The sequence below is a fragment of the Anabrus simplex genome, chromosome 1, assembly GCF_040414725.1.
Source record: "Anabrus simplex isolate iqAnaSimp1 chromosome 1, ASM4041472v1, whole genome shotgun sequence".
Lineage (NCBI taxonomy): Eukaryota > Metazoa > Arthropoda > Insecta > Orthoptera > Tettigoniidae > Anabrus > Anabrus simplex.
In genome coordinates this window covers 1,420,549,109-1,420,572,540 of record NC_090265.1, presented here as the reverse complement: position 1 = coordinate 1,420,572,540, position 23,432 = coordinate 1,420,549,109, and the positions used below count along the sequence as shown (strand labels likewise).

Here is a 23,432-nt window from a genome sequence, read left to right as displayed (position 1 = left end):
CCTCCCTTCATGTGTGTGCGGACAACCCACTGGAGATAGTAACCACATTTTGTTTCAGTGTCCAGGATTTGCTTCTTGTCAATTTATGATTCGTTTAGTGAATTTGTCTATTCCCCTTCCTACCAGTGTCTCATGTTTACTATCAGCACTCTCTCCTACCTTAATCGATATATTAAATAAGTTTATTGATGGCTCAAAGTTACAGTTGTAATGATAAACTGTTGATATTTTCGGATCTATATACTATGCTTCTCACTTCCACTGTGAACTGTGTTTGGTTATAAACGTGTGACTAAGTTCAAGAACTATAACTGCGTGAGCGGCACTTCTATTATTCGGCACTATTGGATGTTCTACGTATCTCACATTGTAAATAGAAGGTATAAAAAGGACTTACGTTTCCAAGACACATGTTTACACAGACATAGTGACGGGTGATATTCATAGAAGCGAACCTCTTCCCCCGCTCGTTCCCCAACCCTCCGCTTCCAGTAGGAGAAGAAGATCAAGGAAGAGACAACCAACAAGATTTAGCAGTGCGATTTGCCGGTTTCAAGGGTGCTTTATTGGTTTGCAGTGTGTATTAAGTACACGATGACAATTAAAAACATAGTAATATTTGGTGCCAGCGGACAAATTGGTCAGAATGCAACAGCGACGGCTTTGAAACAAGGTGCTCGTTATTGCTTGCCGTGTTTTATGTTAATCTGTAGATAATTTTCAGTGGATCGTACACACATTTGGCTAGGCCTGTATTAATATATTAATTGCCTTTTCTGACCTGTCATTGTTAGTTGACGCTTGTTACTATCGGTCAACGTATATTTAATTTGTCTCCTCTCAGTGTTTGCAATATGGTTTAGATGTCAATTCTCACATCAAGAGATCTGTGAACTTGATTCGGAAAGTGTTACTACAGTAATTGCCATTAGTATTCGTACACCTGTGCTGACGAACGGTGTGTAGCATTGAGTCAGCTACTATGCGATACTTGTTGGAGCTAGAGTAATAGGACTGATGGTATTGCAAAACAATACAGTCCTTTATTTTTATACATCTAAGATTTGAACAAAACGTGTACACATTGTCTGGTATGAAATAAATGTCAAGAAACTCAAAAAAACTATCGTGTCAAAAGTATTCGTACACGTAGGCCTACTGTGTTTGTTGTGAACGAAATGAATGCAATCTCTCTCCAGGTTTTCATTACTTTGGTGGGTTTCCCTTCGCTTTAATGAGAACTTGAAGACGCCGTGACATTGATTCGACGAGTTTTTCGTTCCCTCATTGGAAATAGAGGCGCATTCTTCCTGCAAAGCAGTTACCATGGCAGCCTTGTACGTAATTTGCTTTTTCCGTATCCGGGTCTCCAAAATGCTCCATAACTGCTCAATTGGATTAATATCCGGGGATTGAGGAGGAGCAAAATATTGTTTCAGAACATTATACAACACCCATTGTCTTGCGTTATGCTTGGAATCATTGTCTAGTTCGAACACGAAGTTGTTTTGGAGGTTCATTTGTTCGGCACTGGCAGTCAGATTTGTTTTTAAAATGTCAATACACATTTTGTGATCCATTATTCCGCCTATAATATGAAGCTTCCCTGCTCCGGCAGCACTCATGTATCCACAAACCAGCACATTTCCACCTCCGTGTTTCACTGTGAGACACTGGTTTTTGGGCGGTAGCTCTGTATTCTTTTTCCGCTATACAGTTTGTAGTCCATCTGACCCAAATAAATGAAATGTACTTTCATCGGAGAAAATAACTTTATTCCAAAACACAGATGGTACATCGACATATCGTTTTGCAAAAGCAAGGCATTTCTTCCATTTTGCTTCAGAAATATAAAACTTCTTGCGAGCAACTGGACCATTAGGCCTATACCCTTTGTGTTTAAAAGCACGGCACACTGTGCTTTTAGGTAATGCAATACCGTAATTGGATAGCTCTGCCGCTATCTTTGGAGCACTTAATTTTGGATCTTTCGTAATCAGATCTACAACTTTACTTTTGTCTCTGGCAGTCAGTTTGCCTGGACGTTCACTTTATGGTATGTTTTCCACAGATCTAGTAGCACAGTACCGATCTATTATAAACTGCACTGTCAATCGGGGTCTCCCGACAAGCCCACTTTACAATCACACATACAAACACAGGTGCAGTCGACGTCGGACTGAACACCTGCTTGTCGGACAAGTTTCTACTTATGGGAACTGTGTTTACTACCCTGTTTACAGAATACTTTCATGTCTGTACAAATACTTATGACATGATAGCTGCTTTGTGTTTCTTGACATCATGTCTTTAATACTAGAGATTGTGTACACATTTTGTTCAAATCTTAGATGTATGAAAATAAAGGAATGTATTGTTTCATAATACCATCAGCCCCAACAAGTACCGTATAGCAGCTGACTCGGTGCTACACACTGTCAGCTCAGGTGTACGAAAACTTATGGCATTAACTGTACTGCTCAAGCCTGTTTTCATATCAGTCCTTGGAAGATTTTGCAGATTTCATTATGAAATTCTTAAATTCTTAATGAAAGAACTCACAACTTTTTATATACGAGCAGGGATTTTGAGATCCAGCGAGTCCGCATTAGCCTACTTTTTCTGTAATGTTTTCTGTTCAGTCATTTCTGGGTAGCTTCTGAATGTGACACAGCCTGTTACATTTGCGTGATTTGGTGGCATTGTCCCAAGGTTCTTTTCTCTGCCACATTTAGATCAGTTCTTGTTTTCTCTCTTCCCTGATCGTGTTATGTTTGCGTGGCTTAGGTAAAAAAGTAATATTCCACTTATTTTTGAGACATTCCCCAAAAACTATGGTTCCTGATACACCGCTACACTCGCTGCCACATTACTACTATTACTCATAACTATTTAAACCACGCTTGCACTCCTGTTCACTTATTTCGTATGAAGCTTATATATACTAATATATGCGCATATGGAAAGGAAATCGGTACAATAAACCATGTGATTTTTGTGTGTTCCTTCAACGAGCTTCAAATGTCTCTTGCCTAGTTTATCCTCCCAATTTACAAATAGCAGAAATCCTAACACAATTCTTTTCTGAATCTAACATCCGTCTTTAACCTCCTTCCCCATGTATGTTGATCCAGTTGTGTTTGTTTCTGTAGAAAGATGCTGTGGTGGATCAATATGGCACCAAGAACTAGTACCTAAAGTATCCCTGTGAAATATCCATTTCCCTCAATAATGTCTTTTTTCGGTGTTAAAGTTGTCTAAATCTTCAGCCAAAGTAACCTTTCCGCTCATCTACCTAGATCTCTCAAACCATAAACCTGGTGACTGGACAAAGTGTGAAAGCAAAGTTCATACAAACAAACAAAGAAGAAGATGAATTTTTGAGACCTGTCTGTACCAGACACTCCGAGAACTCAAAACTTGCCTTCCTTCTTCAACCATTGATTTGATAACAATGATGTTAAGTACCTTTAAAATGAATTATCAGTGGCCCTTTTGCATTCCTCTGTAGAGATATTAATTTTGTGTAGGGTTTCACAACTGGATGAAATGAGATGTTTTTTGAAAGCATCTAATCTGCAAGATTAATGGAATAGGTTGGAAGTCCTTGGAAATAATGTGGTAAATAAAATAGTGTTAAGTGGGATATCTATTGAGGCTTATTGGAGGAAGAAAGTTGAATTTGTTTGTTTCCTCGTTGTATAATACCACATAAGCAATTGGTTTTCATCTGGTTCTATGGTTGAGCGGTTAACTTCTTGCGCTCCAGTCTTTGGGACACCGGTTCAATTCCTGGTCATATTAAGAGAACTTAATCCTAAACGGTTAATTCCCTTGGCATGGGGACTGGATGTTTTTGCTGTCTTGAACATTCCTGCAACTTGTACACACACACAAACACAAACAACACTATCATCCACCACACTGCAGTAACTGCCTACCCTCATCAGAGGATATGCCTTACTAGGGGGCTGCATGAGGCTAGTATTAGCCACATGAAATTAAACTGAGAGATTTTAGGTGCTAGTAGGAAAGGAAAGGTGTAGGACTGGGAATGAAGTGAGCGTGACCTTCCAGTATTTGCTTGATGAAAAAGTGGGAAAATACGGGAAACAATCTACAGGGTTGCAGATAGTGAGGTTTGACTTATCTCCTGAATTCAAGCTTGCAGCTGCATAGCCCGTACCATACAGCCAACTTGCTCGGTAAAGTAGAATTGAGTAGGATGAGAGGAGACTAACCCCCCATGGGTGGGGGATGCACATGAAGAATACACTCACGGTATCCCTGTCATAAGAGGCAATTAAAAGGGACACCAGGGGCTCTTTACTTAGGAGCGTGCATTGGTGACCAGAGGGCCCTTAGCTGAGTCCTGGCATTGCTTCCACATACTTGTGCCAGGCTCCTCACTTTCTTCTATTCTGTCCGACCTCTCTTGGTCATTACAAGATATTAGAATTATTCTGTATTGACGGGTTGTACTTCACAAAGGAAAATTTAATGTGCCATTCTATTCAATACATAACTTGGTCAACTCTTCTTCCTTTCCGACCCTGATGGTATTAGAGCGTTTGAGATCTAGGGAGTCTTTAATTTTCATGCCCTTCGTGGCCCTTGCCTTTCTTCGCCCGTGTCGTCATTTTTCAAAGTGACTGATCCATTCTTATTTTTTTATCTCTCTACCCCCTGTAGATGGGGACGCAGACAAAGAATACACCCACAGTATCCCCTGCCTGTCGTAAGAGGTGACTAAAAGGGACGACCAAGGGATGATTGTATTAGAACCATGAAACTACATGCGATTAGAGAATCACGCAGGAAACGCCATAGGTCGCCTTTAGTTGCAAGTTGTACCACTTTGTTAGGTACACAATAGGTTTGTGAATTGTAGCAACAGGTGGGTCTGTATGGGATTTCCTGTACCCGTGATTAGTACCATTGTGAAAAACACCACGGGTCTGGGTGTTGCTTTGATTAGTACTAGTGGTGGGGACGGAGCAGTTTGGTTCGGAGCAAGGACTATGACGTCATTATTCGGTTAAACCGAGTACAACTTTATAGCGGTAAATTTAAACTTTATATTGACCTTCTAAGCTACAGTTTACATTTATAAAGAAGATTATCAGCTATTATCAGTGGTACTATGCTCCGTACTTTCTATTATTGGTTATTTGCACAATTTTTATAATGCAATATAAATTTAACATATAACAAACAGTATAATTACTAATCTGTGCTTAATATGAGGCATATCAAGTAGACATATGAGGCGGTCCGTTCCAAAACTCGTCTTATCCATTTAAAAAAAAAAAAAATGACTTAGAGGTAGCATTGCCTTCTTGGTGATGTTTGTGATAGTTCTAACACAAAATTAAGCACCAAAACTCGCCTTTTCCCATAGAAATCTGTCACCAAACTTAGGCTATTGTTCCATAACTCGCCTTATCCACGGCGCTTGTCGTTCCAAAACTCGCCATATACAATCAACCAATAGGAATGGATAATTTCAGCACGTGACTCACGCTACAATATACCCGCGTTTTATGCCAGTCTTTCCACTCTTTGAGTTGTTCTTGAACTGTGTTAGTCATTCATGCAGTTTTGTGCTGTGAATAGAGTGTATTAAGATGACTGAAAATATTGCTCTTGTTGTGGAAGGTATATAAAACTTGCTAATACAGAACAGTTTCACATTCAGTTCTGACAAAAGACATTCTTGAATGTATTGCATGTCAGCAAAGATCGGGTTCATAGGATTGCCAGAACTCACTTCACGACAGGGAAACTTCCAACAGAAAAGAGGGGAGGAGCTAGGATCAAACCAGAGTACACTGAAAAGAGGCACTCCCTGAAACGTTTCATTGAAAGTGTGCAGTGTTGTGAAAGTCACTATTGCCGCGGAAAGTCACCGGTCAGACAGTATCTATGATGATATAGATGTTGTAGATGTTGATTCCCATAGGGAATCTGAAATATTTGTCCTGAATGAGCAAATTTATAATACCAATATAAATGGTCCGTTATTGGACATTATAAATTTTCCAGCTAGCTCATTCTTGGTTGCCAGCGTTTCGCCCTCGTGTGCTAGGGTGGGCTCATCAGTTGGTACCTAGCACACCTACCAATACGCTGGCTAGTGCATACCGTGGAGGCCACTGCGTAGGCTGACTGGAGCCACCGGCAGTGCCAATGCACTAAGAGCCCACCCTAGCACACGAGGGCGAAACGCTGGCAACCAAGAATGAGCTAGCTGGAAAATTTATAATGTCCAATAACGGACCATTTATATTGGTATTATAAATTTGCTCATTCAGGACAAATATTTCAGATTCCCTATGGGAATCAACATCTATATCATCTGATGGCCAAGCAGGCATCAATTTTTAGTGATGAAACAAAGTCTCTTAGTGCATTGGCACTGCCGGTGGCTCCAGTCAGCCTACGCAGTGGCCTCCACGGTATGCACTAGCCAGCGTATTGGTAGGTGTGCTAGGTACCAACTGATGAGCCCACCCTAGCACACGAGGGCGAAACGCTGGCAACCAAGAATGAGCTAGCTGGAAAATTTATAATGTCCAATAACGGACCATTTATATTGGTATCAGACAGTATCTACCCAGAAATTTAAGCATCGCTAAGCTTTACAAAATGTATAACAAGAAATCACCTGAAGAGAAGTGAGGGTGAAGCGGTGGTTCTTCCGTGAAATTTTTACGCGTTGCTACAACATAGGATTCGGAACACCAGTTACTGACGCTTGCTCAAAGTACATAGAGCTCAAGGAGAAAATTAAACTTAAAAGTTCGAACGTATCACTGAAGAATGATTTAATCTTGGAACTTAGAGTACACAAACTAAGGGCTGCAGCTTTTTTCAGAAAGCTCCAAGAGGAAAGGGACAGCATGGCAATATTTTCATTTGACTGCCAAAAGAATCTTGTGAATCCAAAAGTTCCAGATCAAATTGCCTTTTACAGTCGCCAATTGTACACCTATAATTTTACCATTGTGAGGGGTACCTCACATGCCAAGTTGACAAAGGAGAATGTTTTTACATACACATGGATGGATCATGAATTCAACAAGGGGTCTAATGAAACGTCATCTGCAGTTTACCATCGATTATCACAAACTGATTTGTCAAACTTCACTACTATACGAATTCGTGCGGATTTTTGCTGCGGAGGACAGAACCGCAAATCTACAATGATTGCAATGTGCTCATATTTCTTGACACACACAGCTCCGCTTAATATGGAAAGTGTTGAATTGGTCTTTGCTTAGACAGGCCACTCATTTCTGCCCTCTGACAGGGTATTTGCTCAAGTCGAGAGAGAGAGAGAGAGAGAGAGAGAGATACGGAAATGCCCTATAATCTGTAATCCAGCAGAATATGAAGACATCTTTAGCAAACATGCTGAAGTCTTCAAGTTTGGAAGAGACTGCTCGGTGAACACAATTGGAAAATGGTTTCTGAAAATATGATGAAAATGCATGCATCTTGGCACATAGAATTTTCTTCAGTGAAACAATTTGTTATTAGCAAAGACTCACTGGGAAATGTCGCCCTTATGGGGAGAACCTCATTACAACTCAGACATCGGTTTAGGAAAATCCGTAATGAAAAAGGGAAAACGCCTGCGAGATATGCTAATGCCACCTGAATTATTGCCAGGAGTAAACTTGAATCCCGCCAAAGTAAAGGACGTAAAAAGTTTGCTTGAAAAGCATTTTGGAATGGATTGGGATAGGAATGAGTTGCTTTCTTTATATAAGAATCTGTTCACCTCAATTTCTGTAGACGAAAACAATCTTGTTGAAGAAACAGAAGTTCTTTGTGATGGATCTCAGGAGGAGGGAACAGATTTGAGAGTTTGATTAACAACAAAGTGATGTTTTATTGTTCAAGTTACTTCTATTGTGAGTGCAGTGTGGCCTATAAAGGAAGAATTCTCTCCCAAATACTATGGATAGGATGTAAATATGATAAATCACACTGCTGTGTTTAATTTATTTGTGAATATCATTATACTGATAGCAAAAAGGTGCATGAGTGTACTGGTGAGTTTTATTACAACATTATATTCTCAATCCTTTCATTTTTCTTGTTTAAAAATAAGTTGTGTGAGGTAATATATTTCGAATTTGTTTGGGTGCTCCAAAACTCGTCTTATCCAAAATACAAATGTAATTTATGGACGTTCTATTAATTACATTTATAATTCTTCAGTAAGACGACCCTATGACATTGGACTTGAACGCGTCATAATACATGTAAACAAGTGAGACTTATATTATAAAAATTACAGGTTTTTCGCTTTTCCTGAAAAATCACTTATGATGGATAAGACGAGTTTTGTAATGGACCGCCTCATATATAAACACACAAAGGAATAAATAAATAAAATAAATATTAATGCATAGGGATAAAGTACCATAATGTACATTATCCGTAATGTGATAATTGACAAAACAATATCTAGTTCTTTGTAATGTGCCTAAACTCATATAATGTCAAACATTTCATTGATAACTATGTGGTAAGGAGTTAAATGATCTGTTAAGATAGCATCAGTAATGGAAATAAGTAAAATATACAAATGAACTCAATTCTTCATCTTGTGACAAGCATTAAAATCAGACACAACACATTGTACACAGACAGTATGGTAAGTACTGTTAGTGTTCTGTAATACGGGTGTTATATAGGAAGAATTTCTATTCTGAAATATCAGAGTTTCAGCTCGTTTTGCAGAAAGCGACCTTCAGTCTGAATGAATTTGTCCAGCACATGAAAATACCTCCTCTGCGGGCACAGATGTAGCAAGTATGCTAAGGTGAGCAAGAACACCACAGAATACCGGCACCTGTGATTAGTACACCTAGGTGAGGAACACCATGGGTTTGCGTTGCCTATAAGTGGCGCCATTATGTGAGAAGCACCATAGGTCTGCGTTACCTGTGTGAAGTTCAATACTTGTGAGTAGTGCCATAATATGTGGAACACCGTGAGTCTATGCTACTTTTGATTAGTACTGTAACACGACAAATACCATGGTTCTACTTTACTAGCGATAAGTACTATTATGAGGGGCCGTTGATCTGGATTTTGGACCCCTTTAGACAACAAGCATCCTGTTAAAGGATTGTGCTTTAGAACCAGTCCCTAGGTCAGTAATTGTTTATGATAGTTTTTGGGTCGGATCTACTGATTGTTTTAAATTCATATCCATTCATTCTCATCATCACGTTTTTTATTCTGGTCAGTGGATGATTTTGAACTTTTAAATTGTCATTACATTTAGAGTCATTTCGTACTATTATGTGCCGATGACCTAGATGTTAGGCCCCTTTAAACAACAAGCATCATCATCATCATCGAGAGGAGACTAAATGAGATGTCTTGACAGTTATGGAACTAGAAGAGAGTGAGCAGTAGGACTGTTTATTGGGAATACTATTGCACACTAATGAACAAATTATGATTGCTTAGGTAGCCATGGAAATTAGGACTGGGAGTGTGTTCACCATGCGGGAATGTGTGGTATTTGGTAAATGCAGCACGATTGAAGTTTAAGGAAGTGGAGATTGTTATCAGTGGAATACTGTGTAGGAAGTATATTGATTGGAAAATGATTGAGGATTTAAATGCAAATTTGGAGTGGGTATGTGGAAAACTGGGAGTGAGATTTCTGTATCCTAATGGGTGGGTAGGAGATAAGGATCTGTGCTCAGATGGACTTCACTTAAACTGCTGTAGTACGTATAAGTTAGGAAATTTGTTTAGTAGGGTTATAGGGAGGTACATTCAGGGAAACTGGGAGCAGTGATAAGGGTACAGGGATGTGGAAGTCAGATAGGGATGACATAAAAATGTTAGTGTTGAACTGTAGAAATATTGTAAAGAAAGGAATAAAATTAAGTAAATAGATATTTATTTTGATTAAAAGAACTGTATTTAAAAAAAGGGTTTGCACCAAAGGTCTTGTCTTATCATTTGGTATACTGAGTATCACTAGTTGCTTGTCAAGTGTCTATTTTCATTTGAGTCCAGGCCTACCAGATATTGTAATAGGAGATGAAGCATGACGGAGAAATGATATAGAGGGTGCAGAACTTTTCTCACAGAACTGGAGTGTGTATCGTGGAGATAGGATAGGAATGGAAGGAGGGGGGTCATTCTGGTGAAAGAAGAATTTGTAAGCTGCAAAAAAGTTGACAACAGAATTATTTGATAATATAATCAGCTATGTGGGAAACGATATGGAAAGGAATGTGATTGCAGCGGGTGATCTCAGTTTACTAAATGTCAATTGGGAGGGTAATGTGAACGAGAGGAAGCATGACCAACAAATGGCAAGTAAGTTAATGTGGGAAGGACAGCTGATTCAAAAAATGATGGAACCAGCTAGAGGGAAGAATATACTGGACGTGGTGCTGGTTAAACCAGATGAGCTCTATAGAGAAACTGAAGTAGTAGATGGTATTAGTGATCATGAAGCTGTTTTCGTTGTAGTTAAAAGTAGATGTGATAGGAAGGAACATCTTAAAAGTTGGACTATTAGGTAGTACCATATGGCTGATAACAGACATGAGGGAGTTTTTTAAAAGTAAATATGATGGGTGGGAAAATAGTAAATAAAAATGTAAACAGACTCCGGCATGGGTTTAAAGGAATTGTTGAGGATTGTGAAAACAGGTTTGTACCTTCAAAGGTGGTAAGGAATGGTAAAGACCCACTATATTATACTAGAGAAGTAAACAGACTAAGAAGGAGGTGCAGATTGGAAAGAAATACTGTAGTTAGAAATGGCTGTGGAAGTAAGGAGAAATCTAAGGAACTTACTAGGAAATTGAATTTAGCAAAGAAGTCAGCTAAGGATAACATGATGGCAAGCATAATATGCAGTCATACAAATTTTAGTGAAAAATGGAAGGGTATGTATAGGTAATTAAAGGCAGAAACAGGTTCCAAGAAGGACATTCCAGGAATAATTAATGAACAAGGGGAGTGTGTATGTGAGGATCTTCAAAAGGCAGCAGTATTCAGTCAGCCATATGTAAAGATTGTTGGTTACAAGCATAATGTCCAGGTAGAGGAGGTGACTAGTACTAAAGAAATATTAAAATTTTCCTATGATTACAACATTTACAATAAGATACAGAAGTAGAAAACTAGAAAAACGGCTGGAATGGACTAGATGTCTGGGGATATACTAAAGACAATGGGTTTAGATATAGTACCATATCTGAAGTACTCATTTGATTATTGTGTGCATGATGGAGCTATGCCAAATGAATGGAGAGTTGCTATAGTAGACTCTGTGTATAAAGAAAAGGGTACCGGCGAGTTGGCCGTGCGGTTAGGTGTGCGCAGCTGTGGGCTTGCATCCGGGAGATAGTGTGTTCGAATCCCACTGTTGACAGCCCTGAAGATTGTTTTCTGTGGTTTCCCATTTTCACACCATCCCATCATCGCCATAAGACCTATCTATGTCTGTGCGACGTAAAGCCACTAGTAACTAATCTCATTAATATTTCTTGAATAAAATTACTGTATTGAATAGGTATTGAATAGGTGAGGTATTCAATAATCAGATCAAAAATTAGATGTATTCAATAGGTGGACACAGTAATTTTATTCAAGAAATAATTTTACTTACGTAAAACCACTAGAAAAAAGAAAAAAGGAAAAGGTGATAGACATAAGGCTGAAAATTACAGGCCAGTCAGTTTGATATGCATTGTGTGTAAGCTTTGGGAAAGCATTCTTTCTGATTATATTAGACATGTTTGCAAAATTAATAACTGGTTCGGTAAAAGGCAGTTTGGGTTTAGGAAAGGTTATTCCACTGAAGCTCAACTTGTAGGATTCCAGCAAGGTATAGCAGACCTTGGATTCAGGAGGTCAAATGCACTGTATTGCGATTGACCTATCGAAGGCATTTGATAGAGTGGATCATGGGAGACTACTGGCAAAAATGAGTGCAATTGGACTAGCAAAAGAGTGACTGAATGGGTTGCTATATTTCTAGAAAATACATCTAGAAGATTTAGGGTAAGCAAAGCTTTATCTGACCCTGTAGTAATTAAGAGGGGAATTCCTCAAGGCGGTATTATTGGACCTTTATGATTTCTTTTATATGCAAGTGATATGAGAAGTGGAATCAGAGATAAGGCTTTTTGCGGATGATGTTAGTCTGTATAGAGTAATAAATAAGTTACAAGATTGTGAGCAACTGCAAAATGACCTGGATAATGTTGTGAGATGGACAGCAGGCAATGGTATGATGATAAATGGAGTTGAAAGTCAGGTTATGAGTTTCATAAATAGGAAAAGTCGTCTCAGTTTTAATTACTACGTTGATGATCACTGTAAGTACCTAGGTGTTAATATAATGAAAGATCCTCATTGGGGTAATCATGTAAATAGTATTGTAAATAAAGGGTACAGATCTCTGCACATGATAAAAAATGAAATGGCGTATGGTTTTTAGTGTCGGGAGTGTCCGAGGACAAGTTCAGCTCGCCAGATGCAGGTCTGTCAATTTGACGACCGTAGGCGACCTGCGCGTTGTGATGATGAAATTATGATGAAGACGAGACATACACCCAGCCCCTGTGCCAGCGAAATTAACCAATTATGGTTAAAATTCCCAACCCTGCCGGGAATCGAATCCGGACCCCTGTGACCAAAGGCCAGCACGTTAACCATTTAGCCATGGAGCCGGACTCTGCACATGGTTATGAGGGTGTTTAGTGGTTGTAGTAAGGATGTAATAGAGAGGGCATATAAGTCTCTGGTAAGATCCCAAATGGAGTATGGTTCCAGCGTATGGGACCCTCATGAGGATTACTTGATTCAAGAACTGGAAAAAATCCAAAGAAAAGCAGCTTGATTTGTTTTGGGTGATTTCCGACAAAAGAGTAGTGTTACAAAAATATTGCAAAGTTTGGGTTGGGAAGACTTGGGAGAAAGGAGACGGGCTGCTCGACTAAGTGGTATGTTATAATAATCATAAATATAAACAATAAGATAAACAACCTTTCCAATCCTTATTAATCCTTATATTTAGTATACAATCGTTACAACTGGTGTTATAAGTTGGGACATGTTTCCCTCAACTCTCGTAAGCATCTTCAGCCATAACAAACTTAACCTAAAGTTTGATCAGGGCCCCGAACCTAGTGACTTAATGTATAATAGTTCTCTAAGAACTAATGTTCTCATTAGTGACAATCAATGACCGTATAATTAGTGTATAAGCTTCTAACCATTTCACATAATTAAGATAATAACACTACAGTCATATTGACGGAGGTTAAAATACCGTATATCAAATTACGTAAGCTAATAATAAGGTAAATGATCATATTAGATTTTACATTGCTATCAGTCAATCATAAAAAACTGTTTTACAATACTTCTGAAAATCATTATTATTTTTCGTTGAATGATAAAGTAAAATTAAAATAGTCACAAGATAAATCTCATTCTATTGCATAGAAAATGAGTCAGGTACGAAAAATCACTTGTAGATAGTTGACTAGTGGAATAGTTCACATCACAGAATTAATCACGCCTGAAACTGCATATGTGTGTAGAGGCAAGTATCCAAATTTCCAAAACTGTGTCCTCGAGTTTCTGCTGGGAGTTCAACAAAGTCTTAGATGGAGAATAAAACGCAATGAGTGCATATTGAAGTCCCTTATGTTGGAAGAGAGGCGACTAGTCACCTTAGCCGCTCGAGGAGGCCATTTAATAAGTGATATGTTTCGAGCTGCCATTGGAGAGATGGCGTGGAATGTCATTAGTAGATGAATAAGTTTGAGTGGTGTCTTTAAAAGTAGGAAAGATCACAATATGGAGATAAAATTGGAAGTCAAGAGGGTCAACTGGGGCAAATATTTGTTTATTTGAAGGGGAGTTAGGTATAGGAATAACTCACCAAGGGAGATGTTCAATAAATTTCCAGTTTCTTTGAAATCATTTAAGAAAAGGCTAGGAGACCAACAGATAGGGAATCTGCCACCTGGGCAACTGCCCTAAATGCAGATCAGTAGTGACTGATAGTGATTGAGTCTTGTCTTGCCATATTGCATGGTCTTCGGCAATGTGTGGTCTTAAGTTCAGAGTCTTCATATCAACATTTTCTGTGTCATGCCAGCACTGCTTTGGATCTCCACATGGTCGTTGCCCATTTATTTCAAAGATGTGGGTGAAATTGGCAACTGTTCAAGGTGCAGCACGCATGACGTGACCATACCATTGGAGATGTATTTCCCGGTCCTTCTCAGTGATGGGTGCAGTGCCCATTTGCTGGCAGACTGTAGTTTTTTATATGATGCAGGAATGTGATGTCCATTAACTGACGGAGCATACACATTTCCATGGTGTGTAATTGGCGTTCTGTAGCTGTGTCAACTGTTCGACATTCAACACCGTATAAAGCAACAGGACATACTATCATGCGGTATATTTTGGACTTCAGATGTAATGGTAGAGTACACCTGTGACTTCCCTCCATATCATCCATGTTGCCTTTATCTTACTTCGCATTTCATCATCTATCTTACCATCAGCCTGTAGGCGGGATCCTAGATACCTAAACCTTAGTGTCTTCGTTAAGGTCTCTCCATCAACTTGATTTGAGCTGTTGCTTGGGATGGTTTCCAGCTATTTGGTATTCTTTTTGTTCAGTCTAAGACCGTATTGTGAGAGATGGTTGTTCCAATCTTCAACTTGACACTGCAGTCCACTTCTGGAGGTGTCAGTAAGTGCGACATCATCTGCATGTAAGAGAGTCCAAGGGACACTTCTCTGCAGGTCCTGTGTGATTGTGTTCATGACGAGGACAAAGGTGTACACCGGCTTTCACTGGGAAGCTCTCCGAGATTCTGACAGCGCAATGTGGATGACTTGTGGTGTTCGTGTATAGCATCTTGATCCAATCGATAAGCATTTATGTAACACCATGGTCACAAAGTGCATACTGGATCACATGATGTGGAACACAGTCGAAAGCCTATTCAAGATCAATGAAGGCAATGTGAGACAAAAAATTAATATTTTCAAATGGGTATTTTGTGTGCGGGAAATAGGACCTCTCTATTGGACATTAACAATGCTTATTGTTGACTTATTACGTTTCAGAGATACTCAAATAACACACATGTAAATAAAATCTTGCTCAACCCTTACAAACAATGGCACTCTAAAACAGTATTACAGTAGAGAAAATGCATGGGCTTAATAGCCAAGCAAACTCCTCTAGCAAGCAACCTGGTAATACTTTGCAACCAAAATACTGTTTTTCTGATTCAGAGAGTACTGGTAAAGTACAGTCACACAGCAAACTATGTTTTCCTCGGAAGTGGACTAAAGTAGAATATCACAGTCAAAAGGTAAAAAAAATCTCTTTCGACTTAAGTCAAATGTTGCAGCATAAGGGTTAAGTCTTCTTCAGATATACTGCCCAGTAGATGGGGTGGGGTGGCCTTTATTACAGCTCTGCGGCGTAGACTGTCTACTAGATTTCAAAATGGCTCCAGGGAAATGGTAGACCATTGTATCTGCAACACTGTAGCAGAATAGTTAATGCCGTGGGTCAGAGTCCTGCAGAGAGGCCCAGCCCACGATTTACTTCGGCAGTAGACTGCAATGGGCTTTGAAAGGCTCGAACATACGAAGCCTGTGACATCATCGCACGGGCCGGTCTGGACAGCACTCTGTCATTCGTACGCGGTGAGCCAAGAACAACGCTGTGGTAATTCTATGGGCTGACTGCTTCAATGTGTACAGTGTACTGAATATCAGCGGAGTGCGTTGCATTACGGTCGAGTGGAGCCGATCAAATTTGCTGTGGTTTTCAGTTTGACCTCTCCGTCTATCCTGTTATCGGAAATGAATGTGGACTGTAGTTCCAAAAGAAAAGAAACCGTGGCAAAAAATCGTGAAGTAAAAAAAAAAAAAGAAGCAACAAACGAACTAAAAACCGCACAACACAAGACTTCTGAAGCGGATCCTAAACTTAAAAGTCATATTTTATTGGTATTTAAGCCTGCAGTTGACAGTGATGGGAAAGACATTAATTTTGTGTGCTGTACGTTCTGCAGTGAACTTTATGTACATACTAGCAGTTACCTGTGGCTTCTCGCGTGGATTTCATAATTTGGTAAAAGTAATCGTTCTTCAGTACTGTACTAAGACATTATCTGAAAATCCCTGAAGTATAAAAGCTCACTGAAAAATTGAGTTTCATTTACCCCAGAAACTCTTTGTAAACAAAGTTTGTGGTATAGCCTTTTGGGGATGAGATGACCATGCGACATTCTTGCATGTTTCGATCGGGTCATGAAAAATTTGACAAAACGGTCATGAAAAAGTCTTAAAAAGTGGTTTGCTCAAATCTGTAGACACTCTGTGTATAGTACCATATCTGAAGTACTTACTTGATTACTGTTGTCATAAACGAGCCATACCAAATAGGCTATACGGAGAGTTGCCATAGTAGCCCCTGTGTACAAAGGAAAGGGTGATAAACATAAAGCCAAAATTACAGGCTAGTCATCTTGACATTGTGTTGCATGTAAGCTCTTTTGAAATCATTCTTTCTGATTATGTTAGACATGTTTGCAAAATTACAACTTCAATATAGCATTTAAAACAGTTAATAACAATTTTATTTTATAACCCACATAGTATCAACAATAACAGTACAATATTTACAAATTCTGGAGTTTATAAGTTGAGTTACATACAGCATAAGGCTAGTTACGTAGATCAGACCGGATGCAATTTTCTCACTTGCTATCCGGAACACACCAATGCTTAAAAATCATAACAGATTTTCAGCTATGAGCACCCATATGTCTGATTTTAACCATGTTCTTAACAATAGAACAGGCTTTATCCATTTTTAATATGATTAATGAAGGCATTCTGTCAAACATTTATGAGAATATTTTTATCAACATCGATCAAAGAAATAACCCAAATGACAATTTGAACGAAATATCAGAAAATCTCAATATGCTCTTTGAGGTGATTATTAATGCATTTTTCGTTATAGTTACTGTAACAAGTACACAGCTCTCCTACTCCCTCTTATCAATCACATTCCCTTCAATACCTTCACATCTCCACCCAAACGCTCGCTATTCCTGTCAGAAGATCAGTTGGTCTTAGCCTAACACAAGGCCACGTGCAAGCTGGCCACACCAAAGAAAGACCAGAAAAGAAATAAGTACTTGGATACATGCAATATTTCCAATCGTATAACAGCTTTCAATTATCTTCCAGATTTTTCTTAATTCTTTACTACTGAGCTCGACAGCTTCGGTCACTTAAGTGCGGCCAGTATCCAGTATTCGGGAGATAGTGGGTTCGAACCCCACTGTTGGCAGCCCTGAAGATTGTTTTCCATAGTTTCCCACTGGGGCTGTACCTTAATTAACCCAAATGACAATTTGAACGAAATATCAGAAAATCTCAATATGCTCTTTGAGGTGATTATTAATGCATTTTTCGTTATAGTTACTGTAACAAGTACACAGCTCTCCTACTCCCTCTTATCAATCACATTCCCTTCAATACCTTCACATCTCCACCCAAACGCTCGCTATTCCTATCAGAAGATCAGTTGGTCTTAGCCTAACACAAGGCCACGTGCAAGCTGGCCACACCAAAGAAAGACCAGAAAAGAAATAAGTACTTGGATACATGCAATATTTCCAATCGTATAACAGCTTTCAATTATCTTCCGGATTTTTCTTAATTCTTTACTACTGAGCTCGACAGCTTCGGTCACTTAAGTGCGGCCAGTATCCAGTATTCGGGAGATAGTGGGTTCGAACCCCACTGTTGGCAGCCCTGAAGATTGTTTTCCATAGTTTCCCACTGGGGCTGTACCTTAATTAAGGCCACGGCCGCTTCCTTCCCACTCATAGCCCTTTCTTGTCCCATCGTCGCCATAAGACCTATCTGTGTCGGTGTAACATAAAACAACTTGTAAAAAATAATTCTTTACTATTTCTTTTTCTTCTAGACCTCCCCATTTTAACTTCAGTGGAATCTTTAACTTCTTCATTTCAACGTATGAGGTCACCAATTCGACCAAGCCTAAGAATTAGATTTTAAATAACATTGATCTATGAGAGAAGTTCAGCTCTGGATTCATGCTTCATTTTATTCAACAGCAAGAATGTAATATTACGGCATGCTAGAACTGTCATTTTAATATTTTAACTTGGCAATTATAATCATCACTTTTAATATTATTTTGGAACAAATCTAAAGGATTTTAAGAAGAGAGTAACATCTCTATATAATCTGTCTCACGCATATTAGTGCTCCACAAGAATTTTTGAAGACCATCTAATAACTAAGGTTTCATAAACACTTAAGACATAATTTGTGAAAAAACACCTCAATGGTGTGAATCCTTTTCAGTTGAATGCATGTTATTTTAAATTTCACGTCTCCACAGAGGCACGCATATTTAACTACAAGTCTTCAAAACTAGATTATCACCAAAGATAATTCTAGTGTATTTTAAAATGTATGTGTATCTTTGCTTTTTGGTTTCAGTTCCTTGTTATGTCCGAGGATGTCTCTTAAGGAGACAAAACATGTCCCATTAACTTTATATTCTGAATAGAATAAATAATTATAGTATTGTATAGAATAAATGATTACAGTATTATAAAGGTGGAATTTCCACAAAGAACCAAACTACTTGTATTAGATTGACAATACAGGCTTTAAAAGTGATTCTTTTTTTCATGTAATAAATGGTATGCACCAAACTATTGCTGGACAGATGGCATTGAATAACATTAGTAGATGGAGAAGGTTGAGTGATGTTTTCATATGAAGATAAAGTTGGAATTCAAGAGGACGAATTGGGGCAAATACAGTAGAAGTCCATTATAGCGAGAATTCACAACAGCGGAAAATTACTCGCTATAGCGGATTGTCGTTATATCCGATTTTGTATAAAAGTCGGAAAATTCCCCATATGCATTAAAATCAGTATGAAACGGCAATCAGTTTGTTCGAAACTTGCGTTTCCGCGGATGATATCCACACTACGACTTTTTGGTTACTTTTTGAAATGCGATACTGCGTGAAAGTGTATGTTTAATTTCATTCTGAAAAAAATACAGTTCCGTATTTCTCAGAATTCAAGACGATCCCCATTTTTTCCTTCAAATATTTAAATCAGGCTCAAAAAGTGCTTTGTAAAATCATATGAATGCCTTTGTTGTAGAGTACGCATTTTCATACTGTTTTAGACGCCGAACATTGGCTTTCGTTATGCCGTATTTTTTTCGGCTGCACGATTATTCTTTATTTCCGCGGGTTTAATAGCCATTAACTTAAAATTGGCATCATAATACGGAAGAGAACCCGTTGAAAATTTGCCGGCAATACCTATTCCATGCGTCTCTACAATACGGAGATCCGTCAGTAAAATATTCTTACTGTCTATAAAACTGTTACGGTTCTTTTACTCAGCGTCAGATATAACCGGCTGCCGCTACACGCACGTCTCGCTTGCCGGGTTCGGCCAACTTCAGCGGCTAGCGATGTATAGGCCTAATCGCAGACGTTGAAGGTCAACGAACGAGTTTATTGCGCCACGTTATGGCCTTTCCGCCCTTGCGTTTTTCGTGCACATATCGGTACCTCACAATTTCATTTTCGACGTCTTTAAAGTGTCCTTGTTGCGGACCACCGAATGCATTTTTTTGTATATTTGTCTTCACGCTGACGCCAAATATTGGCTTTAGTTAGGCCTATGCCATATTTTCTTGCGGCTGCACAATGATTCTACATTTCCGAGTGTTTAATAACCATTACCGAAAAAATTGGCATCATAATATCGACGAGAACCCGTTGAAAATTTGCTGGCAATACCTGTTCCACGTATCTTTACGACTATCTATCACGAAAATATTCTTGCTGTCTATAAAATTTAATATTACTAAGAGTCAGGTACAGTAGACGCGTTATAACTCTGCCACTGAGTAGCCGTGGCCGTTTTAAGAATTCGAAGGCTCGCATGTTTCGATGTCATTCTGCAGATTTGAAAAACGTTTTTGTAGAGGCTAATAGAATATCATTCAATGACGTTACACACAGGCACTGTACAACCGGTTGTCACGGCTAGCGATGTATAATAAAGAGTCGGGCGCTTACTGTCAACGAATTTTGTGTGTGCGTGCGCGTGCGGGACTGAAAAGAAGCAGCGTGGTTACCGCGCGAGTTGCCAGTGGTATTCATTACTGTTAGGCCGCGAATGCAAAACGACCCTTGATTTTTCGCATTAGATTCTGAGTAAAAATACGTCGTCTTGGATTCGGAGAAATAAGGTATCACTCCAGAGTTTTCTTCTTCAAATGGCGTCACCTAACTTAACCGTATATGTGTCATGAACACATTAAACGCTTGTAGAGAAATGATTTATCCTCCCTAAAATTTACATCTGAATAGCCTTTTCGAAATTTAACTAGACGCGAGGAAATATGAACTATCCTCTGAAATCAGTGATGTATTCTGTCATATCTTGAGGTGTGTCACATTCTTACTTAATTTCAGTACCGGGGCCGATGACCTTCGATGTTAGGCCCCTTAAAACAACAAGCATCATCATCATCACCAATTTCAGTACCGGTACCAATAACATTAAAATTAAGAGATCGTTTACTTCAGCCGTTATTTTAAACGAGTTAACTGCTATCGGTCACGTCTTTTACGCATTTATTACGAAAACTTGTTATCCTCTTTCATTTCGAATTTTCTTTAGAGAATAGCAGTCGTTGGTTATTACTAATCGACTCCAACATCGCCTTCGAATGTCGACGAGAGAGCTCGCAAATGCACATAGTGAGAAACCTATACCGAACTGAAGATGATCGATCGCATTTTGTGGCAAACGTTTGTTTCCTTATTCAAACAGCGTCACCTATCCTAACTTAACCGTACTATACTTTTGATGAAAACATACTTCAAGCGCCAGTAGAGAAATGATAACTTTCTCGCTATAAATCTACATGATAATAACCTTTCCGTAATTTAACCAGACGCGAGAAAATATAAACTAACCTGTGAAATCAATTGTGCACTCTGCCATATCTCGAGGGTTACCGGTATCCCATTTTTACTTAACTGCAGTATTTAGCATTAAAATTAAGCGATCGTTTAGTCAGCCTTTACTTTTAACGAGTTAAGAACTGTTATCGGACACGTTATTTACGCATTTATTACGAAAATATGTTCTCCTTCATTTCGAATTTTCTTTACGGAACAGCAGTCGGCGGGTATTACTAAGAGACTCCAACATTACCTTTGAATGTCGACGAGAGAACTCGCTAGTGAACATAGCGAGGAAGCGACATCGAAGATAATCGATTGCATGCATCATAATCACTGGATGCATAAATATCGATAACAGAAGAAATCGCGCGCGCTTAATCGCTCGTAATGACGGACGCGTCTCTCGCTATAACCGAAGGATTATACACAGTTTAATATAGGAATTTTGAAGGGACAGCAAAATATTGTCGATATAACGGGGTTCTCGTTATATACCGTACTCGCTATAGCAGACTTCTACTGTATTTCTTTATAGAAAGAGGAGTTAAAAATTGGAATAATTTGTCAAGGGAGATGCCTGATAATTGTGTAAGTTCTTTGAAGTGAATTAAGAAAAGACTATGTAAACAACTGATAGGGAATCTGCCACCTGGGCAATCACCCTAAATGCAGATCATTGGTGATTGAATCATTCATTCATTCATCGATATCTTTGTTTGTCAAGTTTGGTATTGTCCTACCAACTCTTGGCCAGACAGTAACATGTAGTACTGTCTACTGTTGCATACGGTAGCAGGATGTCTTGACCTGACAAAAAAAAAAAAAAAATACATACATAAATAAAAGAAAGCAGCCAGTATAATATGGAAATTACCATTTTCCAGACAAAAGTGACTGTGTTGATGCCTAAAAACATTGAATGCTGGGTGGGAAATACAAAATTAGAGCAGTTTGATCATTTCAAGGTATCAGGGTGTGTATTCTTTCAGGGTGGTAATATATTGAGAGAAAATAATTTAATAATAGTATATTATGCAACAAGCCTATAATGGCAATAATTAAGACATGAGCATGTTTATAAAACAAGCGAAGCGAGTTTCATGATTTCCATACGAGTGTCTTAATTACCATTATAGGCGAGTCGCATACGACTGTTTAGGCTCGACGATAATTATAACTAGAGCCCGGATTTTTATGCTTTAATAGGTTAGAATTCACACTTACTGAAACGAGTATCAAGTATAGTCTACCTTCACAACGATAATGCTACGGGGTTTGCATAAACATTAGGGGTACACCCCATCAGAACCCCTATAATTTATGTTACTCATGATACATTATTGTAGAGCGGGTGGCCGACACTTCCTACAAACCAAATTAGTTTGCATCTAACCTGTTACTGCATAAAAATCTGGGCTTTAATTATAACTCTATTTTTTAAATATTCATAAATTTCTGTCGAGATGTCGCTTGACAGTTGAGTTTACTGAACAGAGCGCATGCCCTGGGTTATTGATTTTCTATGAATGGATCAAAGACCTTGACAATGTCATGTGTTTTCAAAGCTTTGATAGAAGGTTATCATAACCTAGCTCTATTTCAAATGCAAGTTGTTTATTGTACAGTTGATGAAGTGAATTTGCAGGAATGTTCCATGTAGTTGTGGAATAATGGAAGTAGAAAGTGCATTGTGTCCAACGTATTTGATTTTGGAAACAAGTGCGAAGCTAGTGTGTTGAGCGCAAGTGCAATGCTATCCTTACCTAATTGGTCAAACAGTTGTATCATAATGGAAATCTGAACTCTCATTGGTGGAGAACCTGTATCATAATGAAAATCTGAACTCTGACTGGCAGAGAACCCGAATCAAGAGCCTCATTAAGATTCAGTTTTCTGGCATACAATATTTATATTTTGGCATCATTGAGCATAAAGAAGAAAGCTAAGTGCAGTACATTTGCAGCTGCAGACAGCAGTGTTTTGTTAGAAGGAAGTTTATGGATGGGAGTGTCCTTACACTGCTCTGTTTCAGGATGACATAACGCTAGTGAAGCCTAGGTGGACTCAAGATATCCCTTATCATATGCTGGAGCTAATAATCATGAAAGTAGCAAGATGATGTCTGGTATGAATAGGTGGAAAGAATGAGAGGAGGATATTTATAATGAGAGAGAAGAGTGTGGGGAGTAACATTTTGGGACCAAGAGTGTTGGCTGAATAGTACTGGCCTTGTAGCTGTAAGCTTGCATTTGGAAATAGTAGGTTCCAACCCCACCATCAGCAGCCCTGAAGGTGGTTTTCAGTTGTTTCCCATTTTCATACCAGGCAAGTGA

The 23,432-nt window shown here is 38.8% G+C and overlaps 1 protein-coding gene across 1 annotated transcript in view; it reads left to right on the top strand.

Annotated features, from left to right (window-relative positions):
- Nucleotides 1-431: 431 nt before the first annotated feature.
- LOC136858380 (flavin reductase (NADPH)) overlaps nt 432-23,432 on the top strand; it is a 95,555-nt gene continuing 72,554 nt past the window's right edge. The window contains exon 1 of the mRNA XM_067137881.2: nt 432-673. Coding sequence (XP_066993982.1) covers nt 595-673 — 79 coding nt within the window. The 5' untranslated portion in view covers nt 432-594. The remainder of the gene's footprint in view (nt 674-23,432) is intronic.